At 41.4% G+C, this 26,847-nt stretch overlaps 1 protein-coding gene across 10 annotated transcripts in view; it reads right to left on the bottom strand.

Annotated features, from left to right (window-relative positions):
* The window catches only part of PHLDB2 (pleckstrin homology like domain family B member 2), a 236,338-nt gene that overhangs the window by 119,432 nt on the left and 90,059 nt on the right, over positions 1-26,847 (bottom strand). For all 10 annotated transcript variants that reach the window (XM_043893094.1, XM_043893087.1, XM_043893092.1 and 7 more), the window contains exon 2: positions 1,991-2,107. In XM_043893094.1, the coding sequence (XP_043749029.1) occupies positions 1,991-2,057 (67 nt within the window). In that variant the 5' untranslated portion in view covers positions 2,058-2,107. The remainder of the gene's footprint in view (positions 1-1,990; positions 2,108-26,847) is intronic.

The following is a 26,847-nucleotide window of genomic DNA, read 5'->3' as shown; positions in this document are numbered from 1 at the left end:
TCAAGCCTCTGCTCTCCATGGCACTAATCAGAATTGGTACTTATTTTATGTGTCTTTTTGCCCCCCATTTCCTCACCTCCCCCACCCCTATAATTCTAAGCTTTGTGAAGTCAGGGACCTTCTACATTGTTCATCATTATACACCCAATGCCTCCCCCATACACCATAAATTATTTGTTTAATAAATACATAAATTGGTCTTGAATACTGAAAATCTAATTTCATCGCTTCAATGCTTAAGAATTCTTCACAGACTCCTCCAAGATGTGCAGATAAAATAAATCCAGAATCGCTGCTTTCGCATTTAAAAAAAGTAAGTCATCTGGTTGGTTCAGGTTATTTTCCTACATTGTACCTCACTGTTTCCTCTGCCCTCTCTTTGCGAGGAGGGGATGTTTTAATCATAATAAAAGACTTGCAGTTAATCACGTGTCATATTTGTTCACCTCTTTCCTCATAACCAGCAAAAATCAGTGCAGGAATTATGAGTTCCAGAAAGCTTTTCCCAACTCCATCCCCGGTCTTGGTTGGGGGCTAAGGTACTTCATGTTATTGGATTACAGGTTTTCTGTTTCATTGTCTATCTCTATTCAAGACAGAAAACTCCCTCAAGTAAGAGGACTGTGATGGATAATTTTATACAGCCAGGCTATGGTGCCCAATGTTTGGTCAAACATCAGATTAGATGTCACTATGAAGGTGTTTTTAGGTATGATTGGCATTTAAATCAGCAGACTTAGAGTGAAGCAAATTACCCTTCACAACATGACTGGGCCTCATCCAATAGTTGAGACCTTCAGTTCAGTTCAGTCGCTCAGTCGTGTCCGACTCTTTGCGACCCCATGGACTTCAGTACGCCAGGCTTCCCTGTCCATCACCAACTCCCAGAGCCTACCCAAACTCATGTCCATTGTGTCAGTGATGCCTTGAGACCTTAGGAGCATCTAGACAGAGGGTTCCCAAAGATAATTCTCGAGAAGGAGGAATTCTCAAGATCTTAACATAGAAACACTGTGTCAGGTTCCAGCCTGTCCACCAGAACCCGGACTCCAGACTACAACATCCGCTGTCGTCTGAATTTCCAGCTGTCAGGCCTAGCCTGAGGGTTTCAACCCTGCCAGCCCCAGTCGTGTGAGACAAGTCTTAACAATCTCTCTCTTTTCCTCTCTGCTTCTCTCTCTCTCCCCGCTCTCTCTCCCTCTGTCGCTTCTGTTTCTCTGGAGAACCTTCACTATCTTGGAAGCTTTCTAGTTTAACTCCTGTTTTTAGAACACAGCACAATAAGTAAATGAAAAATTAAATCTAGCTTGAAATCCCCCTCTCTTAACAGAGGAGAACTTTGCAGTGCAGGGATGGCCATTTAGTCCTGTTGAGGCCAACTAAACAGGTCCCTAGCACATACTGAGCACCCCCTGCCCTGTCCCCTGGTGACTTGGTCATCTGACACATGATAAAAAAATAATGAGGAAAATACACATTTTATGAACCTACTTATTTTGTTGAATGCCAGGAAATGCATTACAGAGATTCCAACCAGCAACACATGCCCTGTGAGTCAGAGTAGCTGAGTTGGAGCTTCATCGCCCCTCAGAAGGGGACTGCAGGATCAGCCTCTCTTCTGGAATACTTAAAACTTCATGTCTTTCTCTCTACATCCCATCCCACCCCTTTCTGTTTGTGTTTTGATTTTTGAACGACCGATGAGTCACTGGAAATGACCTCTCCACACCAGCTGCTTTGGCCTGCCTGTCACTCAGCATCTGTTCCAAACAAAACATCTTCAGTGAAGTAAGCAAGCACACAACCAAAGTTCCAGGGTAGGGTCTATAGCCTCAGGCTATCTTCCTGGTATTTGCTGGACTCCTGGGTTTATGCTGGGAAAAGCCAGGTTGTTCCCAGCAGAGCCACCAGAGAAGCCCATGACAGAGAGTAGGTACCCATATTTACTGAAAACCCCTGAGGATGAAATACACATCAAAAGAGCTCTCACCCACAGGCTGTCTGTCACCAGCTCCCTCTTCCTTGGTGTCCTCTCTCTGGATATTATCCTCCTCCATCAGGATCTTCTGCTGAGTCTCCAAGGATAAACTAGGATCAGCGCCAACCTCTGCGCAGCAAGAAAAGACAGGTACCATGAGCAGGAAGCTGGAAGCTGAGGCGACCTCTGAAAGCTGAAGGTCAGCAGCGCTAACATCTGGGGAATACTAACAACTGTTGAAATTGAAAAGCAGATATCCTGGATCATCCTGTATTCACTCTGCTGACTATCCTTCAGAATGACAAAACCTAAACACCATCACCACTAACCAACACCAACAGAAGCATACATATGGCTAGAATAATGACAGATTAAAAAAAAAAAGGATACTGGTGAACAAGTGGTGTGCAATATTTAGACCAAGAGACACAGCAGTTTTTCAGCATAGTTTCTACTTGCCATTTACTATTGCTTATTTTCTATTTCTCATCCCATGCTTATTATTTACTAGCCATCATCCTGTTAGTTACTTTGTCTTTATTATATCTTTTAATTTCCACAAAGTCTCATATTATAGAAAAGGAAACCAATGCCTTTGTTCTTAAGAGCTCAGACCCCTGAGTTTAAGACAGGGTTCCCACAGTTGTCATTATATCCAGTTTTCTCTGCAACTCAGTGTTGCCTCAGGAGATGGAGTGGTCCCCCCATCGTGTTAGAGCTCCCATTTGTTTTGTACTTAAGACGCCAAATATTTCTCGCTTGATTTTCACAATAACTTTAAGGTAAGGAGTGAGAAAGGAAATTCAGTTTTGGACATGTTGAATTGGGGTATATCTGTAGATCATTCAAGTGAAGTACAGGGTAGAGATAATGGCCATGGCTGGAGATGGTTATTTAGATGATGCAGATCTTAAGAAATTTTGCTTTTCCTTAAAATGGAAGAAAGAAAGCTAAGCTGGTTCATAGGCTGAGGGAAAACAGACAGGGAAATGGTAAAGATCTAGGAGGTAGGAGATTAAATGATAGAGCAAGTTCCTGGGAGAAGAGAAGGGGGATGAGATCATCTTACAGTTGGAGGGTTGTTGTTGACAAAGAGATATATTCTTCATTTCAAGAGAATGGATAAAGGAAACATGATGAGGATAGATACCCATGTAGTTCACAAGCTGTGTGGCAGAAAGAGTTAAGAGGATGGGATTTTTAGGAATGGAGGGTCTCACTCTTGTCAATGAAGTACTGTGCTAACTCTTCCACTGAGAGTCTACCAACTGTAATAATTTTGTAGGAGTTAAATGCTGAAATACAGAGTTCCATAAGTTACATTAAAGAGATGCTTGAACAACTTTTGGGCTACAAATAATACCAAGAAAGAAGACAAACCACAGAATGGGAGAAAATGTATACAAATCATATATCTAACAAGGGACTTGTACCTAGAACATATATATTAAAAAAACAAACCTTAAAATTCAACATGGTCATAATATCTGAATAGATATCTCTCCAAAGAAGATAAACACATGGCCAATAAACATATGAGAAGATGCTGAATGTTATTAATTATTAGGGAAAAGCGCATCAATCCCACCATTTGATACCACTTCACACCCACCGGGATGGCTATAATGAGAAAGACAGATACTAACACATGTTGGAAAGGATAAGGTGCCTGTGGGTATGGAAAACAGCCCCTCAGTTCTTCAAAAGGTTAAAAACAGAGCTGCAGTAAGACCCAGCAATGCCACTCGTAGGCATATGCCCAAAAGAAATGAAAACATCTTCACACATAACTTGAATACAGATGTTCCTATCATCACTGTTCATAATAGCCAAAAGGTAGAAACAGCTCAGATGTCCTTCAAATATTTGTATCATCACTGTTCATAATAGCCAAAAGGTAGAAACAGCTCAAATGTCCTTCAGCTAGTGAATGGATAAATACAACTGTGGTTTATCCATACAAAGCAATATTATTTGGCCCTATAAAGGAATGATGGAGAAGGAAATGGCAATCCACTCCAGTATGCTTGCCTGGAAAATTCCATGGGCAGGGCTTCAGTCCATGAGGTCACAAAGAGTCAGACACGACTGAGCACGCAGTACGGCATAAAGGAATGAAGTACTGACACGCGCTCCAACATGGATGAAACTTGTATGCACCATACTAACTGACAAAAGCCTGTCACTAGGTATCACATATGGTATGGTTCCATTTGTCGGAAATGTCCAGAATATGCAAGTCTGTAGAGATGCAAAGTAGATGGGTGGTTGCCTAGAGCTGATTGTGAGGAGTGAAGGAGGGGTAAGGAGTAATTGCGAATGGGGGAGGGGGGTTCTTTTGGGGATAGATCAAAATGTTCTAAAATAGATTGCGGACAACTTTATGAAAGTATTTTTAAAAATACCGAATTGTACAACTTAATGGATGAATTGTATGGTTATGGGGATTATATCTCAGTAAGCTTTTTAAATAAAAAAGAAACTTGAGATCTGAGGAGAGGATTATTGACAGAGGCAAGACTGAAGAACACTGCAGAAGACCGAATAATAAAAACAGCCGTTATCCTAAGGGTTCCCATGCCAGGCACTGTGCCTGGTGATTTTCCCGCATCATCTCCTTCACTTCTCACCACAAACGCATATACATCAGACCCTCGCCCCGCATGCTACTGGCTGTACCATTAACGCTCAGAGGACACACGGAGGTCAACGGCCAGAGGCGAGTCAAGATGTCGCCCGGGCCGCGCCAGTGGGGTCTGTTTCCCGACGCCTGTGCCACGCTGTCCGCCCGCTTCGCTTTCCTACTCAGCCTCAACTGCATAGGTCCAGCTACACGCCAATGTCTTTAGGCCAAACTGTCCCCCCCGCACTCCCACAATTTTGTGTCCGCTGTCGTCTCTGCGATGTTAATAAAGAGACAGACTATCCTTACCTCCTCCACACTCAGCAGTCCTAGAAGCACGGGCACTGGCCTCCCTGTATGGAGTGATTTCCCCAAGTTCAGTCAGTCAGTCAGTCAGTCAGTTCAGTTCAGTTGCTCAGTCGTGGCCGACTCTTTGCGATCCCATGAATCACAGCACGCAGGCCTCCCTGTCCATCACCAACTCCCGGACTCCACCCAAACCCAAGCCCATTGAGTCGCTGACGCCATCCAGCCATCTCATCCTCTGTCGTCCCCTTCTCCTCCTGCCCCCAATCCCTCCCAGCATCAGGGTTTTTTCCAAAGAGTCAACTCACTGACTAAAAGTGTAGAGATAACACATCTCCCCTTTCTCTTCTGCTTGAAGAGGTTATGGTTGAGAAGAACAAAGGCTAATCTCAACTCTTAGATAGAGAGATAATGACCACACCCACCCCCTTTCAAGCTGGTTCCCTCAGGTTTTGAGATCTTAATGCTATTCGCCAGTTTTCCACACCAATTAACTACAGATAGACCTAGCAAGCAGTAAGGGTTCAAGAAATCTTTATCTTCCTTTTCCATTCTTTTCACAGTCCCTTTACATTCAAACCTCTAGTCTGGAATGGGATGGCTGTAAAAGAAGAGACAGAATATAAAGGGGTCTCACTGACCCAGGCTCTGGGCTCAGTAATCATAGCAGAATCCTGGGGACCATTTTAACAGACACTAAGTGCCTCCTGGGGAAACTGTGATGCCTGCTTACATGTTCCCTACACTCCTTCCATATATATAAGTACATATATATATGAGAAGCAGCAGAAGACATTTTACCAGAAAACGTGTGTGTGTGTGTGTGTGTGTGTGTGTGTGTGTGTGTGTGTGTGAAAGTCACTCAGCTGCGTCTGACTCTTTGCTGCCCTATGGACTGCAGCCCACCAGGTTGCTCTGTCCATGGAGTTCTCCAGGCAAGAATACTGGAGTGGGTTGCCATTTCCTTCTCCAGTAAAATAAAATATCCCAATGTTTATGTGGGCTTACATTGTGGCAGACATCGTACTAGTCTTTCTCTTTTTCACTGAAATAACATTGGCTTATAACATTATGTAAGTTTCATGTGTACCACATTATATTCCGACTTCTGTGTACACTGCAGCATGCTCACCACCAAAAGTCTAGTTTTCCTCAGTCATCATAGAGTTGACCCCCTTCCCTCTGGTGACCATTACTCTGTTCTCTGTATCTACATGTTTGTACTAGAGCCTTCACAGACATTGTTAAGGCCTCACACAACCCACTATGGGAGGTCCTCCTAATGGACAGATGAGGAAATAGAAGGTAGAAGAGCAGGAATCATTTCTCCAAGGTCACTCAGTCAGTGAGGGAAGCGACCAGAAACCTTCCAAGGGTCTGTGTGACTCTAGTGCCAGGTCCCTCCGTCTCTCTATGACACCACCTTCCACATCCTTTCTGTTATCATCAAGCCTCATTTCATGTAGGTTTGTTCTAAAAACTGCATAGAGGAACATGATTCTAACATCAAAGTATATTTACAAGCAATCCTGCTTTATCAGACAGAGGATGAGGTGGTTGGACGGCATCACCGACTCAATGGACATGAATTTGAGCAAGCTCTGGGAGTTGGTGATGGGCAGGGAGGCCTGGCGTGCTGCAGTCCATGGGGTTGCAAAGAGTCAGACACAGCTGAGCAACTGAGCTGATATTGATGCTTTGTCAATGTAAAAATACTAGATTAAACATTTAAAAACACTAAGATTATGTACCATGGCCAAGTGGGATTCATTTCTGGAATGCAAGAATGACTCAGTATCAGGAAATCTATTATTATGAACATGTAAAAGTAATAGTCACATGATTATTTTTAAGACGAAGAAGAAAAGTTTTCAAAAGGTATTTCCTGATAAAAACACTCAAGAAAATAGGAAATGAAGCATATTTCCTAAAGCCAGAATTGTGCTTAATGTGGTAATATTAGGGGCATTTCTAATAAGATTAGAAATGAGTCAGGAGCATCCACTGTATCTATTACTGTTGAACATAGTCCTGGAGAAATTAGCCAGTAAAATTTAAAGACAGAAAACAGTAAGAAGTACAGGAATTGGAAAAGTAAAACTATTTTCAGGTAATTTGGTAGTTTACCTAGAGAACCTGAGAACATCAATGATAAGCTAACACAAACAATAAAATGAATGTACTCTTTTTTTAAATGCTAAAGATAATGTCAATTTAAAAAAAATTTCGGAGATAGTTTCAGAAATAATTTCAGAATAATTGTAGAAAAACTGTAAGAATAGTACAAAAACATTCTTTCTGGAACCATTTGGGGATAAGTTTTGAATGTAGTATCCTTCTCTCCTGAATCGGACATTCTCCAGATAACCACAACATAAGGATCAAAATCAGGACAATATCATTGACCCTTATGGACACTGAACTCACAGACTCCATTCAAGTATAATCAAATGTCCCAATAATATTCTTTATCGCTCTAATTAAGGATCCTGTGTTGCATGTAATGGTCATATCTCTTTAGTCTTTTCTTGGTCTGGAAGAGTGCAGCTCGGGTGGCCCCTCGCAGACTAATTGATTCTCACCCCCACCCCTCCGCACCAGGGGTGGTGGAAAAGACGGAGAAGTATCACAAACAATGCCGTCCTGCCAGACGCATAAAATGGATAATTGCTTGAGTGGGTAAAGAGATGCCTTTTATTTTACTACTATAAAAGTTTTAAAGCAGACTGTAAAAATGGAAATCTATTAAACCATTTACTCTTCGCTGAATTCTTACCAGTTAGCATGTTCACAAGAAAAAACCTTGTTTCCAAATGGTCTCAGACAATCTCTCTTAAATTAGACTGAGCACTACATCTCTGAGATCAGCATATTCTCTGGTCTGTTTTTATCTTCAAGTAAATCACAGTTAGGAAGCCAGTTCCTAGGTTAAATTTTAAACAGGCATACAGGAAACACAACTACCCCTACTGTGTTAGATATGAACTCCGAGTTAAGAAAATATCTAATCTAACCACCTCAAAGTTCTGTTGAGAATTCTTGGAATTCTATTAGATTACCACTAATTCCGTAGGGAGTTAGTTTGAATTTCTTTGTATGCAGAGCTTGCAACTACTTTTGTCTAGTTATATTTTTATGGTAACCAAATCATTAGCTTTCATCCATTTTGACTGATGACTATCTGAAGGTTTTTGAAAGCAGAACACGTGTACAGGTAACTGCCATGTAATGCTTGCTTGATGAATCCTTGTCCTCATTATGCTTTCTGGGTAGCTTAGATATATTATTGGATGTTTCTTTTTCCTTTAGCCCAAATAGCTTTCTTTTTTTCTTTTTTTAAAGCAAATTCTAGATTTCCTTGAGTACCTGAGGTCCATGCTTCTTAAAGCTGACTTAATGCAAGTGTTTATGAATGCTGCTGTTCTATTTTCTAGTTATCTCTTTGGTGGCGGAATACCACCTTCCTTTTTTTTGCTACCTTCCTTTATGGGAGCCATTTTCCTCAGAATAGATTGGGAAAAAAAAAGAAATGGTGATTATGGGAAGGGTCAGTTCCTCTTCTGGGCTGCCTGGAGGAGAGGTGACACCAGAGAGTTGTTTAAAAATACATATTCCTTAACCCTATTCTAGACTGTCTGATTGGAATCTGTGGAGGTGCATCCATTAATATGCACTTTTAAGTCTACCAAGAGATTTTTCCTTGACTGGCATTGAGAAGTTGTTTTCTACACATTGGTTTATCGGAATGGTACCTATGAAATCCTAAAAATTGAGAAAATGATGCTGTCTATATCTCCGTCTTAGCAAGCCATGGCTAGTATTGCCACATGCATTTAAGGAAAGTCTATTTAATTTTGTTTAACTCAGCATTTCACCAGTTTATTCGGGAATAGAACATACTTCTTTTTCTTCACACAACTCATATTACTGTAGCACACTCAAAACACAGACTTTGTGAAATATTGGTATACAGAATATGACTCACCCTGTCACCCCCTCTTTATTAACAATCAGCAACTCTTTGATGTTTGGCAACTCAGTAATAAATGTAACCACAGCTACTCATTTGGACTATTACACAAGGTTTCATAAAGCCTTCACGCCCAGCGTTACTCTCTGGCTTTTCCTCTGCTTATCCCTAAATGTGACCAAAAAACACCCTGACAGTAGTTATGATAACTAGTATACATTGATTGCCAAACTATGTTTCAGGCTCTGTCCCAAGCACTTTGTAGGCATTATACCACTCAATCCATAGCCCTGTCAGTAGCTTGCATCATTATAACAGAGGTACAGTAGGATGCAGAGGAACAGAGAGATTAAGTAGCCGAACCTAAGAAAATGCACAGTTAAGAAGTGGTGATGCATGCATTACAAACATTCAGTCTGACTCAGATTTAAAGTCCACTGCAGTGACCACTCCGTGTTTTGCTTGAGCTTTAGTCGTTGGCCTTCCTCCACACGCTCCTCCTTAAGAGTCTCATTCAGTGAAAGCTCGACCTCGGTCCAAGCCCTCTCCCTAACTGCTCTCTTCTGAGCCACAGACCCAGCCTTCCCGACTGCTTGCTACACATTGCAGTGAGGAGCTATGGTTGGAATCTTAAACTCAGCTCACGTCTAACAGAATCTCCTCTCTCCCTCCAGACTCGCCCCTCCTTGTGCGTCTTCTCTCCGCAGTCACTCGTGCGTGTCCTCACGTGACTCACACGAAGCCCTACCACGTGTCTGCACTGTGCTCTGTCGAGGGTGCACACCGAGGGGACGGCGCTCTGGCTCTCACTCCTGGTGTCTAGCACTCCACAACTTTAGTGAGTGTATGTTCCGTCATGTTCTTTCCCTTTCTCTGTTATGTCCTGTAATCTCCAGTGGCTAATATTTTACTCTCTAAATTATTCATAAATTTTATTCAGTTGAAAGGGAATTTGACTGTCCTGGATGGTCTTCCTATGACAGGTCTTTGGCACATGAATAGGCGCCATGGCAGGCTGTATTGTAAGGAGGGCAGCACCATCCCACATGCTCTTCTTGCAGCGTGATGTCGGTGGTCCTTATCAGGAGGTGGGGTCTACATTTCCTCCCTTTGGATCTGGGTGGGTCAATAGCTTCAGTGGAAGTGATACTAACTGATACTTTTCAAGGCTGAGTTCTAACAGGCAAAACAGCTTCAGCCTGGCTGTTTGGGGATGTCTATTGCCAATGGCAACCCACTCCAGTACTCTTGCCTGGAAAATCCCATGGACGGAGGAGCCTGGTGGGCTGCAGTCCATGGTTCGCTAGGAGTCGGACATGACTGAGTGACTTCACTTTCACTTTTCACTTTCATGCACTGGAGAAGGAAATGGCAACCCACTCCAGGGTTCTTGCCTGGAGAATCCCGGGGATGGGGGAGCCTGGTGGGCTGCCATCTATGGGGTCGCACAGAATCGGACACGACCGAAGCAACTTAGCAGCAGCAGCAGCAGACTAGGAACCCAGGCCCCAAGCCAGAAAGACTATGCAGAAGGCATTTCAGGTGAAGTTCTGACTGAGGACCCAGCTGGCAGCTGGCACCAGCCTCCAGACTGGGGGTGAGCAGATCTTCAGATGATTCCTCTTCCTGGCCTTCAGTCCACTCTAGCCTTTGATGAGTGTAGCGGAGACAACTGTCCCCTCTGAGCCTTACCTGAATCTGTGAACAACTTAAATACTGTCATTGTTGTAAGCCGCTGAGTTTTGAGGTGGCTTGTTAGGTAGCAATAGATCACCAGAACAGATACCTATCTTTGTGGCAACCAGCTATTGCCTGACACTAGTTCCCTGGCACAAAGCTCAATGCCTGGAGGGAGTTGTTGCCAGGGAGGCAGGCATCATGATTAAATGTCAATTATGTTCCATTCTTTTTAAATGTTTAATCCTTTCTAGCACATAATAAAGTGTTTTACATGCAGAGTACATCAAATAAATATTTACTGAGTTGAATTGAAATATAGTGTGATGGTAAGAACATGCATTTTGCTGTTAGATGTACTAAATTTCAAATCACCACTCTAGATGCCACAGCTCTGGAGTAGAGAGTAAATTGCCTCCCTAATCTGTCCCCTTCCCTTCTTCTGAAACTAATGTGAATTTTAAAATACTTAAGGCATGTGAAGCACCTAAGAGTGTGTGGTTCGTGGTAGACCTATTCCTCAATCCCTACCTCACTCTCAAATTTTTAAATAGGAGACATAAGGATAAAATGAGAAAAACTGAAACCTGATTATGAAGGATCCTGAATGTATGGTTAAGGTCCAGTTTTTAGACAATGGGGATTCATGGAAGGTTATAGAGATGTGATATGCATAAGATAATTTTTGAAGATTAATAAAGCTTTAATGTGTAGAATGAGAGACAGGATAGAGAACAACCAGTTAGGAAGTTAAAGTCAATGTCTAAGCATGTTAGGGTCTAAATATCTGAAAAATGCAATCAGGGTAATATCAGGTCTGGATTGAATGGCAGGATGACATTACAAAAGAAATTTCCATAGACTTCAAGTTGGCATCTACAAAGATGTATAAAGGGCTAGAGAAGTCCAAAATTGACCACAATAATGTGACAGCATCTATTAAAAATTGTTCACATAGGGCATTCTATGATCCACCAATGTCACCCCCCAAAATCTGTCTTACAAAGAAGAGATAGCAAAAGAACTTAAAGTTATATGTGCCAAGATATTTACTGCAGCCTTGTTTGTGGTAGGACAACATTGAAAAACTGAAATCACCATCAGTCAGATAATGGTTATATAAATTACGGTATGTCTATGCAATGGAATCATATGAGAATGAATAAATCTAAGGAAATTGACTGTAGCCATGAAACTAAAAAGATACTTGCTCCTTGGAAGAAAAGCTATGACCAACCTAGACAGCATATCAAAAAGCAGAGACATTACTTTGCCAACAAAGTCCGTCTAGTCAAAGCTATGGTTTTGCCAGTGGTCATGTATGGATGTGAGAGTTGGACCACAAAGCAAGCTGAGCACCAAAGAATTGCAAGGAGATCCAACCAGTCCATCCTAAAGGAGATCAGTCCTGAATATTCATTGGAATATTCTGCTTAAGCTGACACTCCAATACTTTGTCCACCTGATTTGAAGAGCTGACTCATTGGAAAAGACCCTGATGCTGGGAAAATTTGAAGGCAGGAGGTGAAGGGGACGACTGAAGATGAGATGGTTGGATGGCATCACTGACTAATAGACATGAGTTTGAGTAAACTCCGGGAATTGGCGATAGACAGGGAGGCCTGGCGTGCTGCAGTCCGTGGGGTCGCAGAGTCAGACACGACTGAGCAACTGAACTGAACTGCACTGAACATTTTAAGTGAAAAGAGAAAATTATAAACCGATGTGCATAATGTCATCTTTTGTCAAAAGCACAAGGAAAGCCTAAGTGTCAGGAAAAAAAGACCGAATTAAAGGCTATCTAGAAAGAATTTATGTAAATTTTTCCAGAGTTGCTGATCATTTATTACATTTTATTAATAAGATGCATGTCATAAGTAATAACTGTGAAAATTACAATGAGTGCATGGGCAAGACTTCCAGGTCCTGGCTCTGGCAGGGCTCAGGTAAGAAATGCAGTCCATCTGGTCAGGGTTCACAGCTAAGGCTTAGAGTCAAAGGCTAGACTCCTAAGTCAGCATCATGGAAAACAATGCCACAGATCTCTGTTTCTGCCTCTCCCAGGATTGGAGGGAATAACTCTGCCCAACACAGCCTGTTCATACTCTCTATGAGATGCCTTAATAATTAACCTTGGGCCTTCTTACCTAATATGAATGTTGATAGGGAATATATCTTACTGGTGAATTAGTCTTTATGAAATTATCTATCCTCACCTTAAACTTAATTATATTTTTATCCCAGGGTACGTCTATATCTACATTCACGCCTATATTTCTATCTATATTTACAACATCTATATTATCTATATATCTGGCTAGATGGATGGATAAATAGATATAGATAGATATCTATACCTGCATATTCTCATGTCCCATATGAAATAATCAATATTTACTCAAATTTATCTTTGAATGATACAAGGTATTGGATCCTATTAAATATAGGTGGGTGGTGGTTGTGGTTTAGTCGCTAAGTTGTGTCCGACTCTTGTGACTCCGTAGACCATAGCTCTCCAGGCTCCTCTGCCCAAGGGATTTCGCAGGCAAGAATATTGGAGTGGGTGGCCATTTTACTTCTCCAGGGGATCTTTTGGACCCAGGGATCAAACCCACCTGTCTTGCATGCAGGCAGATTGTTACCGTTGAACCATAAGGGAAGCCCAAATATAGGGTAAATATACTATAAAAATGGAGCATTACATGGGGTATTATAGAGGTATGTTATACAGCCAGAGTTTTATTACAGGATTACTGGTTGCTTCTCCAAATGGACTTAAATTGATGATTCTAAGAAAATGTTGGCCAAGATCCCCTTTTGGTTTATCAACCCCAGAAATGTGCTTGCCACTTCTCCTGGGAATATCCCATTTTTCTTCATGCACTCAAGATGATTTGGGCCAAAAAAAAAAATACTATGTATTTTATTAAGTGAATATTATTATAAAAGCCCAATAACAACTTTTTTTTTTTAGCACATGAAATCCTCTTTTAAAATCTAATATTTAATAAACCTTCTGTTCAGTTCAGTTCAGTTGCTCAGTCATGTTCGACTCTTTGTGACCCCATGAACTGCAGCACGCCAGGCCTCTCTGTCCATCACCAACTCCCAGAGTTTACCCAAACTCATGTCCATTGAGTTGATGATGCCATCCAACCATCTCATCTTCTGTGGTCCCCTTCTCCTCCTGCCCTCAATCTTTCCCAGCATCAGGGTCTTTTCCAATGAGTCAGCTCTTCGCATCAGGTGGCCAAAGGATTGGAGTTTCAGCTTCAACATCAGTCCTTCCAACGAACATCCAGGACTGATCTCCTTTAGGATGGACTGGCTGGATCTCCTTGCAGTCCAAGGGACTCTCAAGAGTCTTCTCCAACACCACAGTTCAAAAGCATCAATTCTTCGGCGCTCAGCCTTCTTTATAGTTCAACTCTCACATCCATACATGACTACTGGAAAAACCATAGCCTTGACTACACAGTCCTTTGTCGGCAAAGTAATGTCTCTGCTTTTTAATATGCTGTCTAGGTTGGTCATAGCTTTCCTTCCAAGGAGTAAGCATCTTTTAATTTCATGGCTGTAATCACCATCTGCAGTGATTTTGGAGCCCCCCAAACTAAAGTCAGCCACTGTTTCTACTGTTTCCCCATCTATTTGCCATGAAGTGATGGGACCAGATGCCATGATCTTAGTTTTCTGAATGTTGAGCTTTAAGCCAACTTTTCCACTCTTCTCTTTCACTTTCATCAAGAGGCTCTTTAGTTCTTCTTCACTTTCTGCCATAAGGGTGGTGTCATCTGCATATCTGAGGTTATTGATATTTTTCCTGGCAATTTCAATTCCAGCTTGTTCTTCATTTAGCCCAGCGTTTCTCAGAAGAGTAATTGTTAAATAATGCATTTAAAATTTTTTAAAATGCATATGCAAAGTAATTTGAAGTCCTTACAAGATTTGTGAATCTACTGTTGATTGTTTCCTTTTATTTATTCTATCTTCTGTAGATTCTGAATATAGAGATTTAAAAAAAAAAACCATATCATGATGTCTTTCTATTCATTTTTTCTTTACAAATCTAAGAAAAAGTCATAGAAGCATAATTGTTACCTAAGATCCCATAGCACTTCATGCAGACAATGGTATACTCTGGGATGTATTGCTCCTATTTGTTATTTTCCTTATTCATGTTTAGAAATAAAATATTTATACATGCCCCAAAGTTTTAAGTTTTCCCTGCTTGTCTTCATTCAGTGTATGTTGCCAAGCTATTCCAAAGTGAACATGGCAATTTCTTTTACGAATTACTTTGTGTTCCTGCTATTAATCTAATAGAGATATGGAAGTGGGAGAAAGAGAAGAAGCTGCTTTTCTGGCAATAAGGAACAATTCTGAGGCTATGGATGCCTGTTCCAAATTACGAATTTCTTCATATGGTTTGGCTAAACAATTGAAGTTGAGAGTAGACTCTGAATCTATATCCCTTAGGAATTAGAATCACATCCAATTTGTTTTTCTTCTGACTAGTCTGCCAGTTATTGATAAGAAGAAGTAAAACAAATGAGATAAAAACAAAATTAAAAAAAAACTATTGTGAGTTTAAGAGCTTGTAAAATATTATGGATAATCTTCTAGAATCTAGTTAAATAAAAAAACAAATACAATTCTTAGAAATAGAGGATATCAACATTTTTTTAAACAAAAAAACAGTGGAATATCCAGGAAGATAAGATAGGAGGGGTAAATCTGATGCCTTCATGCCAAGAGGCAAAGTCATTTATTCTTTAGTCTGAGTTGTTTTTCAGTTGTGAAGATGGATATGAACAATCCATCCAAACCTTTTCGCCCAATTCCTCTCTTTACTAGTTGCAGGCCTCTGTGCGAGGGGCCAGTGTGGATGAGATGAGGGAAGATAGACGACTCTCCAGATCTTTATACGTTTCCATGACCTTTATTCTTAGTATCTTGGCTCTAATGCTAATGATAAAAGAAATGTTTTAAGTTCTGGGTAAACAGTCACGTAACTACTCAAACTACTCAGAAGAACATTTGGGAATTAGAAAAAAAGAAAAAAAAGGAAATATTTTTCTCTGTTCATTTTTATCTCATAAGTGATTGAGTTTCCTTTTCTCTAAGAGAAAAAATCCAGTAGATGCTGGCTGGATTTTAAAACTCCAGATCACTCTGACGTATTCATCTGTATATTCTACTGTTTTTGGCACTTGGCAGGTTGTCAATAAATATTTGCAAAGTTTCACTGAATTAATTGAGTAAATGATGAAGTATACTCTTGCAGAAACCAAAATAATTTTGAAATCTTGATGAGTTTATCTAAGTAAGTCATTCAGTCTTTCATAGATCAACTGAAAAGGGGGAACTAGAGAGGGGAAGTCAGAAGATAACCTACTGACTGATACACAATCTCGGGTGTCTTTGCGGTCCCCGTTTCCGTCACTTGTGGGGAATATCCCCAGCATCTAAATCAATCAGTGCACATGAAGATAACGGGGAAGACAGCACAGCCAGTTCTCTCGGCTCCTGTTCATGATTCGAACTGCCGTCAGTTGCTGTAACCCTCTTGGCCTGTCTCCCCTGCTTGACTCACTCTGTCCCAGAGAAGAGACAACGCTTGCAGGGGTGCTTTTGGGAAATAAACTACCGCTGTGCAGTTGGGGGCCAGCCAATCACAGGAAGGACACACTCGGGTCTACCCCTTCTCCCTCTGGGCTGTGCAGAGGCAAGTCCTGTGGTGGAGGCTATGCCGTAGCTGGTGGGTGAGTCCGTCTGATTCTGGAGTGCATTTTCAGGAAGTCCACTGTCTTCATGCACCTAAGCCATGCCCTTCTTTATTATCTTTATCAATAACCAGAATGACATTTCAGTCTCTTTCTGCCATGTCTCCCTTTTCATTATTTTCAAACTTGATTGGGAAGAATGTTGAATTTTGGTTCCCCATAAGGCACATATACTGGCTCCAGCAGCTCTACAAATCATGCTTTGCACTTGATTATCTGATGTGTATGCATTCATTTATTGATTCATCCATTCATTCAGAAATAGTTTTTAAACTCCTAAAACATACCAAGAACTATGGTAAATCCTTGAATATATTTGTCACTTCCACTATATAATCATAAGGGATTTGATTTAGGTCATACCTGAATGCTCTAGTGGTTTTCCCTACTTCCTTCAATTTAAGTCTGAATTTTGCAATAAAGCATTCATGATCTGAGCCACAGTCAGCTCCCAGTCTTGTTTTTGCTGACTGTGTAGAGCTTCTCCATCTTTGGCTGCAAAGAATATAATCAACTAAATTTCGATATTGACCATCTGGTGATGTCCATGTGTGGAGTCTTCTCTTATGTTGTTGGAGGAGGGTGTTTGCTATGACCAGTGAGTTCTCTTGGCAAAACTCTATTAGCCTTTGCCCTGCTTCATTCTGTACTCCAAGGCCAAAGTTTCCTGTTACTCCAGGTATTCTTAAATTCTTACTTTTGCATTCCAGTCCCCTATAATGAAAAGGACATCTTTTTGGGGTGTTAGTTCTAGAAGGTCTTGTAGGTCTTGTTCTAGGTGAGAGTTTGTAAGAATGTGATTTAGCAGCACTTCTGCTTGCTTTTGTCTTTCCTTTCCTTTTCTTCTCTTGGAAATCTTGACATTTTGTAAGATGAGAAGTAAAGGAGAACTACCTTTTCTTGTGTTGATGAAGATGATGAAAGAAAAGAAGATGATGCTTGCTAATGTTGATTAAGTTCTTGCTGTGAACTGCCACTAGGCTAAAATGCTTCTGTGCATTAGCTCATTTCATTGTCACTAAAAATGAATAATGTAAATAGTATTCTTTTACATTTTATATATGAGAAAGCTAAGGTCCCACAGGTAAAATAACTTGCCCCAACATGTACAGACAGCCAGCAGAGGACTGGGACTATCTGATGGTTTCCAGCCTGTCTGACTTCAACTTCCATTCTGGTGATCTGTGTTTATGAAAAGCTTCATGGCACCTTACCAAGCACTTTCTTACACAGCATCTCACTAGTGCTCTAACAGGATACTTAGGTTAACCTTCAATTCATTCTAAACAAAGTAACTTATTCTCATTTAACAGAATCATGCTCAAGGAAATAGTTTGTGACATATTTTGAAGTCATAAAATATATTGCTCTTTATTTGTACCTGGATTACAGATTTAGTGCCTTCTTGATCAAATTTTAACAGTAAAATGTCTTCACCTTACCATCAAACAGGTACATATGGAATGAATTTTAATGTTAACTTTAATAAGAAGATACTCTCAGTTCAGTTCAGTTGCTCAGTTGTGTCCGACTCTTTGTGACCCCATGGACTGCAGTACACCAGGCTTCTCTGTCCATCACTCATGTCCATCAATTTGGTGATGCCATCCAACCATCTCATCATCTGTCGTCCTTCTCCCACCTTCAATCTTTCCCAGCATCAGGGTCTTTTCAAATGAGTCAGCTCTTCGCATCAGGTGGCCAAAGGATTGGAGCTTCAGCTTCAACATCAGTCCTTCCAATGAATATTCAGGACTGATTTCCTTTAGGATGGACTGGTTGGATCTCCTTGCAGTCCAAGGGACTCTCAAGAGTTTTCTCCAACACCACAGTTCAAAAGCATCAATTCTTCAGTGCTCAGCCTTCTTTATAGTCCAACTCTCACATCCATATATGACTACTGGTAAAACCACAGCCTTGACTAGATGGACCTTTGTTGGCAAAGTAATGTCTCTGCTTTTTAATATGTTGTCTAGGTTGGTCATATCTTTTCCTCCAAGAAGCAGAAGTCTTTTAATTTCATGGCTGCAACCACCATCTGCAGTGATTTTGGAGCCCAAGAAAATAAAGTCTGACACTGTTTCCATTGTTTCCATCAAGAGGCTTTTTAGTTCTTCCTCGCTTTCTGCCAGAAGGGTGATGTCATCTGCATAGCTGAGGTTATTGATATTTCTCCTGGTAATCTTGATTCCAGATTGTGCTTCATCCAGCCCAGATTTCTCATGATGTACTCTGCATATAAGTTAAATAAGCTGGGTGACAATATACAGCCTTGACATACTCCTTTCCCAATTTGGAACCCGTCTGCTGTTCCATGTCCAGTTCTAACTGTTGCTTCTTGACCTGCATACAGATTTCTCAGGAGGCTAATCAGGTGGTATGATATTACTATCTATTTAAGAATTTTCCACAGTTTGTTGTGATCCACACAGTCAAAGACTTTGGCATAGTCAATAAGGCAGAAGTAGATGTTTCTCTGGACCTCTCTTGCTTTTTTGATGATCCAGTGGATGTTGGCAATTTGATCTCTGGTTCCTCTGTTTTTTCTAAATCTAGCTTGAACACCTGGAAATTCACAGTTCATGTACTATCGAAGCCTGGCTTGAAGAATTTTGAGCATTACTTTGCTAGCATGTGAGATGAGTGCAACTGTGCGGTAGTTTGAACATTCTTTGCCATTGCCTTTCTTTGGATTGAAATGAAAACAGACCTTTTCCAGTCCTGTGGCCCCTGCTGAGTTTTCCAAATTTGCTGACATATTGAGTGCAGCACTTTCACAGCATCATCTTTTAGGATTTGAAATAGCTCAACCAGAATTCCATCACCTCCACTAGCTTTGTTTGTAGTGATGCTTCCTAAGACCAACTTGAGTTTGCATTCCAGAATGTCTGGCTCTGGGTGAGTGATCACAGCATTGTGGTTATCTGGGTCATGAAGATCTTTCTTTGTATAGTTCTTGTGTGTATTCTTCTTCTGTGAATTGATACTCTACAAAATATAATTTTATATATTGTAGAAGATGCTCTACAAAATATAATTTAAATGTCTCAGGTGAAGATATTGTAGATTTATCTTTTGCTAAGGATTATTCATTTAGCATTCAAAAAGTACTAATTGCTTCGTGTGTATTATACACTACTCCTTTTAAGAGTATGGAGGGTAACAATAACTCATTCAGACTTGCTCACACAGAGCTCATCTCAGCCCATCATACAGAGGTCCTCAATATCTGCTTTCGGGACAAATAAATCCAGTGAAAGAAAGCAAAAGATATACACTGTACAAACCCAAGCTTCCAATTAGTTAAAGTAAATTATTTTTCTACCGTAAACTTACTAGTTCTATTCTTTGGAAACCAAATCAGATTTTTTCCCCCACCCCTCTTGATAACATAAAGCTGATCATGTGACTTTACATGCAGTTACCATTAGCTCAGAGAAATAAGTAGTTATCTGTTAATATTTATCCAGGATGTGAGTGCTTCGACATTTATGTTAGCATTACTTATCTCAAACCTCCCAATTTTAAACAAAAACTCCAAAGGGCCATAATGAACAACTTGTCATTCTGGGTGAGTTGGCTTGTAACAGTTACGAAGGTGATTCCAAACCACCCAGCAAGTTCTGGTTGGGATCAGGCCTACAGCTGGAAATTGCAGACCTGTAGCCTGCCTTGCTCCCAGAGACAGGCTGTGTCTCTCAGAGAGGAAGGGCTCCGGCTCCTCCAGCCTCACTCCCTGCCCCCACTCTCACCTCCCCATCGCATGATGACCCCTCCCCGGGCAGAATGGCCAGAAGAGAAGGCTGCCAGAGTTCCTGCAAGCCTTCCCTGGCGATAGAGCAAAAACAACAGCTTTACCACTGAGTTTTAAGGAGTTTCTGTTTGTTCTACTGTTACCCGCTTTCTGTGTCCTGACTACCTGCCTGAGAGAAAAGGTAGCATCAGTTCTTGTTTTAGCTGCCAAGATTCCTCACTGCTTAGGCAAAGGAAGAAAAAATGGCACAGGCATTTAAAATTATCCAAATGCCATAGAAAACTATACTTTCTGGCCACGAATAAAGAGTATGTGGGTAAACCTACTCCCAAAGTGCCAGGTGTATCCCTTTGAATAACTGGATAATAATTGGACAATTCTAGCAAGAATCATGCTGAAAGAGTTTTGCCTGTCTGGCTTAATTTTGAGGCTTTATTTAAAAGACAATCAAATATTAAGCTTTATGTGGTTTTAATTTAGTAGTAGTAGTAAATGTACTAAGGAGAGATAGAAAAGATAAACTTAAAGATAGCCTGGATTTCATCCCAGAAAACTCTTCCAAAGTAAACTTCTTAAAATTACCTGAGAGAAGCTAATTGATTGTATTTCAACCTTCCCTTTCTCTTTCAGCTCTCTTATAGGCTAATAATTTAAATGTTAAAAATTGAGAATATTCGAGTGAATAAAATCTTCATTTCAGGGGTTATTTACAAGGAAGTGTGGTTTGTGTATCCTTCTCATAGAAAAATGTTTATTTATCTAACTCTACTCCAAGTACTTCCCACTAAACTTGATTTCATTAAGAGGTGTAGGCCTTACCTGCGGGTCCCGTGGTTAAGACTCCATGCTGCCAGTGAAGGGCGTGTGAGTTGGATCCCTGGTCAGGGAATTAAGATCCTGCATCCCATGATGTGTTGTGTGCTCCCCCCACCTCCCAAATAAAAAAGGTCTAAAAGGTGAGAATCTCTTGAAACTAACATCTTAATGTCTCCTTACAAATCTTTCCTTTTGATGATATAAGAATCTTCATATATTATTTAACTAGAAATACATTGACAGAGTTAGGACTCTGGGTCCAGTGTATCAGAGAAAAACTCAGCCTTTTATGTGTTCTTGAAATGCTTCTATATTGATTTGTGTTTGTGACAATTACCTAGATTATGGAAATTTTGGGGTTTAAGCACGTCTTTTCTTTTCAGTATTTCTGTTCTCCCATCTATACATTGTTGATAATGTTAAAGCTAAAAAGCCTTCTTTCTGGGAGTACACCATGGAATAGCCATGTTTTGAATTTATACATTAAATATTAAGCAGATGAGTTGATCAACATATGCTACGGAAAGGTGAAGCATCTAGAAGTAGAAATATAAGGAACAAATCTTCCATGGTTCCAAGAACATCCAGGTGGAATAAATTCATGCATCAGTAAGTGAAAAAGCCAGTGATCTGTGGCTTTCCCCTCATATTGTACATACTCTAAAATGTACGTCCACTAAAGTTTGAGTCTGTTAGGATACTTTGAAACACAGCTGTCAAATTAATTTAAACCGTATAGAAAGTCACTGACTCAGATACCTAGGCATCATGGATTCACTGGGCTTCAGTTCTTGGACTCAGATGGGTTTCATCTCTGAGCTCTGCTGAACCTAGGCTTCATTGGACGGACTGCTGGCCTCATAACCGCAGGATGGCTGCTGCTGCAGTTACACGCTGCTGTGGCTACACGCTCTTTTCTTCCACTTCCCACATTAAGACAGATTTGCGTCATGAAGCATCCTCTAAGGACAAAGAAGCTTTCTCCCTGGAAATCTCTGTCAGAAACTCTGTGAGTTCCAGTCGGATGTGGGTCATATGCTCATCTTAGAATCAATCTCAGAAAAGGTATGTAATAACATTTGACCCATCAGCCCATTGAGGGACAGGGGCTGTGTCAGAAAAGGGTGGATCTCTAAACAATATCACAATCTGTTGCAAAGGGAGAAAAGACAATGGTTGTTGTAGGCCACAAGTAACTTCCACTCAGAGTTCCTGGGAAGAACACGGCTAGTATTTACTAAAACTGTTATGACCATTAACACACAGTAAAGTTGCATGTTGAAGCATCAAATGTTAAGAGATCTATTTATAAGAAGTGATACCACACAGGGCCCTGTGGGGCTCCTGGGCACAAAGCCTTTCTGTGTCCCCCATTCCTTTGATTACAGGACATAGTCTTTGTTCAGCCTCCATGACCTTCCCTGGATTCCAAAGGCAGATTCAAGCTGTTGCTAATTAGAGAAGGGAGGCGATGTGAGACTAGGCAGAAACAGTCAAGAGTAGGCTTGGGGCAATGTCCTGGCTGCTCATCAAGGAATACATGCACCAGAATCTTTGAGCTACTTTGGAGATACTGAAAACCCCTCCATGTGGGAGAAGCTAACAATTAACAATGGTATGCTGCCCACAAGGATGTAGACCCTAGACCAGTTGAACCTGAAGATTGATGATGCTGATTCCTACATACCTCACCACCAGCCCTTCAGAAGAATGTCCGCAAGCTGATCGCATCTTCTTTGAACCATTACTGTAAAACTTCTATCTTCTCCAAGTTGGGACAGTTTTTGAAGTCACGATCCCACTGTATCCCCCTTTCCCTGGCAAAGTAATAAAGCTATCTTTTTCTACTTCACCCACAATTCTGTCTCCAGGGTTTGATTTGGCACTGGTATATAGAGAAGCTGAAATTTTAGCCCCAGAAGTACTGACCTTGATTCTCCAAGACCCCAAGGCTTACAATGTGTCTGTCAGCCTGCTCCTGGTCCAAACTGCCAGAAGGAAACGCACAGACCAGTAAAGGGGTTGGAGCATGAGAGAGTACAGCTAAAGAGTTCTTTTTCCTTCGCTTCTCAAGGAGAGGAGAGATCATAGCTACAATTTGTCTGCAAAAAAGGTAAGTAACTCAGCAATGATTCTGTGCCTGACTGCTCAGGTCTCAAATACCATTTGAGTCCAAACTTTATGCATCACAGCTACACATGATGACTCTTAAAGGATGTGAGACTTAGAAAGACAATGAGATGGTTAACAACTGACTTCTGGCATCTCAAATGGGATATCTGAGTCTGAGCAAGGCAAGAGACTGAAAAGCTAGACTTTTTTTTGGAGAGAAAAGTATGTTTCAAATTTCTTTCTTTCTTTCTTTTCTTCAGTATAGCAAGACATTAGGCTTGGTAGATTTGATCATGGAGTTTGAAGAAAGGGATATCTGATCAAGCAGGAAAAGGAAGTTAGCAAAGCTTGACCCCTTGGATCCTGCTGATGGTCAGGAGGAGAGAGACAAATGCCTAGAAAGCACGTAGTCAGCCTTGACCTCCAGGGGCTGCAAAGTGATGGTGATGGGGGAGGGAAGGGGCAATTTCAGAGTGAGGAGAAACCACAGAGGCTGTCCTGCTTCCTGTTTGGGATGCTGGCAGGAGGCTCCCTCATAGGACCTAGGGCATCTCGGCTCTATCCTGGACTGGTATATTAGTTTCCTGGGGCTGCTAAGGCAAAGCAGTACAAACTGGGAGGCTTCAGACAATAGGGATTTATTGTCCCACAGTTCTGGAAGCTAGATGTCCAGAATTGAGGCATTGGCAGAGCCATGCTCCCTCGAAACCTGCACATGAGAAAATCCCTTGCTTTTTGCTGCCTTCTAGCTGCTGCCAGCATCTCTTGGCATTCGCTGGTTTCCAGTGGCAGCGTCTCAGTCTCCGCCTCTACCATCACATGGCTTTCTCCCCTCATGTGCCTATGTCTCTGTGTCTCTTCTCAGAAGAACACCAGTCATGTTGGATTAAGGGCCCACCCTACTCCTTCTTCCCCTGTGACTCAGTGGTAAAGAATCCATCTGCGAGGCAGGAGATGCAAGAGACACCAGTTTGATCCCTGGGTCTGGAAGAGCCCCTGGAAGAGGAAATGGCAACCCATTCCAATATTCTTGCCAGGAAAGTCGCACGGACAGAGGAGCCTGGCGGACTACAGTCCTTGGGGTTGCAGAGAGTGGGACGCACTTGAGCAGCTGAGCATGCTTCTCCTGTGTGACTGCATCTTAGCTTAAGTCATCACATCCAAAAACAGCTGTGTTTCCAGCAAAGTCACGTTCGGAGGTCCTGAGGGCTGGGACTTCAAATATCTTTTTATAGGGGGGATGCAATTCAAGCCTTAACAACTGAACACAAGGAAGTCAAAGTGGTACAGATCAGACAAAGACAGGCCTGCATTTAGCTTTGTTCCCAGATGAGACCACTGGGTTGACCTAAATCTCCAAATCTCCACCCCTTTTCCCACTGTACTCTGCCATCTTACCTCACATACGCTGCTCTCCGGGGAAAGGGGGTGGGGAGGAACATCAGACCAGTCACAGAGAAATCTAGAAGACATTCTCTTTATACCTATTAATAGTAAGGGAGCCTGCACATATTTTCCATTATGTAATGACCAGGTCATTCTACAGATCCTAAATGTTTATATATTCTGATGTGGTTGTACACATGGACATGAACTTGAGCAAACTCTGGGAGATAGTGGAGGACAGAGAAGCCTGGCATGCTGCAGTCCATGGATTCACAGAGTGGGACACGCCTGAGCAACGGAACAACAACAACAAGTTTACCGTGAATGTATCTGTCTGTGCAGCTATAAATAGACAGGTCTTCGCTAGTATTCTGAAAGCCTGGTAGACTTTGGTCGGTGCGGAATTAAGGGCTAGTGAGAGAGCTTTCATGCAGACTCTACTCCACAGTTCTAGACATTATAGTAATTTGCTAGTTTACAAAGGACTCTTGAGAGCAGTGACTATTTGTCTTAAACTCCTTTTTATCTACAGACACACAATTCCACAATTTATTCCATGATAGATATCATTTCTATAAACATTGTGATATGGTGCTGCCGTGTTTGAAATTCCTGAGCTGAGTTAATTCAAATGAGATAATATCTGGAAGTCTCTAAAATACCAAGCATACCAGTCTGGGGTGCAAATGAGGTGCAAAATACAGAACACCTATTCCATATCTCGGCTCTCATCCGTTGAAACTGTTGGAATGTAGGTCTTTAAATCAAGAATTCTGCCCGGAAGGGATGACCTTTCACAACTTCTGTCTTCCTCCTGGCCTCTGAGGCCAGCTGGCTGACTAGCTACTCTGGAAATGACCCTGGTTGAGCAACCCGGCGACACTTCGAGAGCCCATGTGCCAATAACGCAGCTCCTGCTGCTCCTTCAGCTCCTGATGCAGCCACCATCTCCGCAGTTCCTCCTTGGAAAGTAATTTGCTTGCTGCTCTGAAGCACTTCCTATGCTCTCATACTATCCATTACACAAATCTGTTATTTCACTTAACCAGCTATATTATAATTATGTCATATTTGTTTTTCTTCAGGGCTGGATAGCAAGTTCCTCAAGACACAGGGACTGTGTTTTCCATCTCCTTTTTGTAGTGCTTTTTCTGGTATGTAGAATGAGATAAATTAATGAAGGAAAGAATAAAGGAAAAAAAGTTTTGGTGATTTTTGGTACTGGTCCGTGTCACTGATTTGGATCAAGAGAGTTAGGTGTGAGGAAAGAGCTCAGGTCACCAATTTTATGTCTCAGGTTTCCTCTTCTGCAACCTGCCAGTCTTTCCTTGAGCTCACAGGAAAACGTTGTGTATCTTGACCTTGGTCTTTTTCTTAGGATTTTCACTGAAATTGTATAAATTCTCATTCTTTAAAGATGAAGAGAGAAAATTCCAGGAACTTGAGGTGGCTTGGAAACTGCTCAAAGGGATTTTCAGGCCTGAGTCGAGGCTACTTTGTATGTCCCCCGAAAGTTCCCGGGTTTCCTGATGCTTCTGGGATTGCGAGAAGTCTGAACCTGTCCTTCACTTTTCCACGAAGAGAACGTCTACTTGAATCCTGGCAGAACAAGTTGTTTTCTGTGTACCTCAGGCAGGTTGTTCTAACTTTCTGAATCTTAATCTTACCTTTAAATTGTGAAAAATGACGCTTACTGTCTAGTATTTAGAACTAGAAATAATGTATATAGAGTGTGTCTGGCAGTGTTTGGCATATATAGTTGGTGTTATTATGTTTAACATTCCTACTTAGCATCTTATAAATCCCTTTCGCTTTCCTTCTTTGGTTGGTTTAAGTTGAACACATGGCGTAGCCCCTATGACTTCTGATTTGAGTGTCTACAAAGTACAGTAAATTTTACTTAGATTCTCAGACTCCTTAGTGAACCCAGGTTACTTATATACAGAGAAAACTCTCCCATTTTATAAATATATATATGTATGTATATATTTTTCTTTTCTCAGCTATTTGTCTAAATAAAGCTGAGCACCAAAGAATTGATCCTTTTGAACTGTGGTAGTCTTCTCCAACACCAACTCTTGAGAGTCTCTTGAACTGCAAGGAGATCAGTCAATCGTAAAGGAAATCAGTCCTGAATATTCATTGGAAGGACGGATGCTGAAGCTGAAACTCCAATACTTTGGCCACCTGGTGCGAAGAACTGACTCATTGGAAAAGACCCTGATATTGGGAAAGATTGAAGGCAGGAGGAGAACGGGACGACAGAGATGATTGGATGGCATCACCGACTCGATGGAGATGAGTTTGAGCAAGCTCTGGGAGTTGGCAATGGACAGGGAAGCCTGGTGAGCTGCAGTTCATGGGGTCACAAAGAGTCGGACATGACTGAGTGGCTGAACTGAACTGAAACATGTTTTCACCTCTGGTGTAAAGTACAGA

Source organism: Cervus elaphus, chromosome 31, assembly GCF_910594005.1.
Source record: "Cervus elaphus chromosome 31, mCerEla1.1, whole genome shotgun sequence".
NCBI lineage: Eukaryota > Metazoa > Chordata > Mammalia > Artiodactyla > Cervidae > Cervus > Cervus elaphus.
This window is presented reverse-complemented; position numbering and strand designations above follow the sequence as displayed.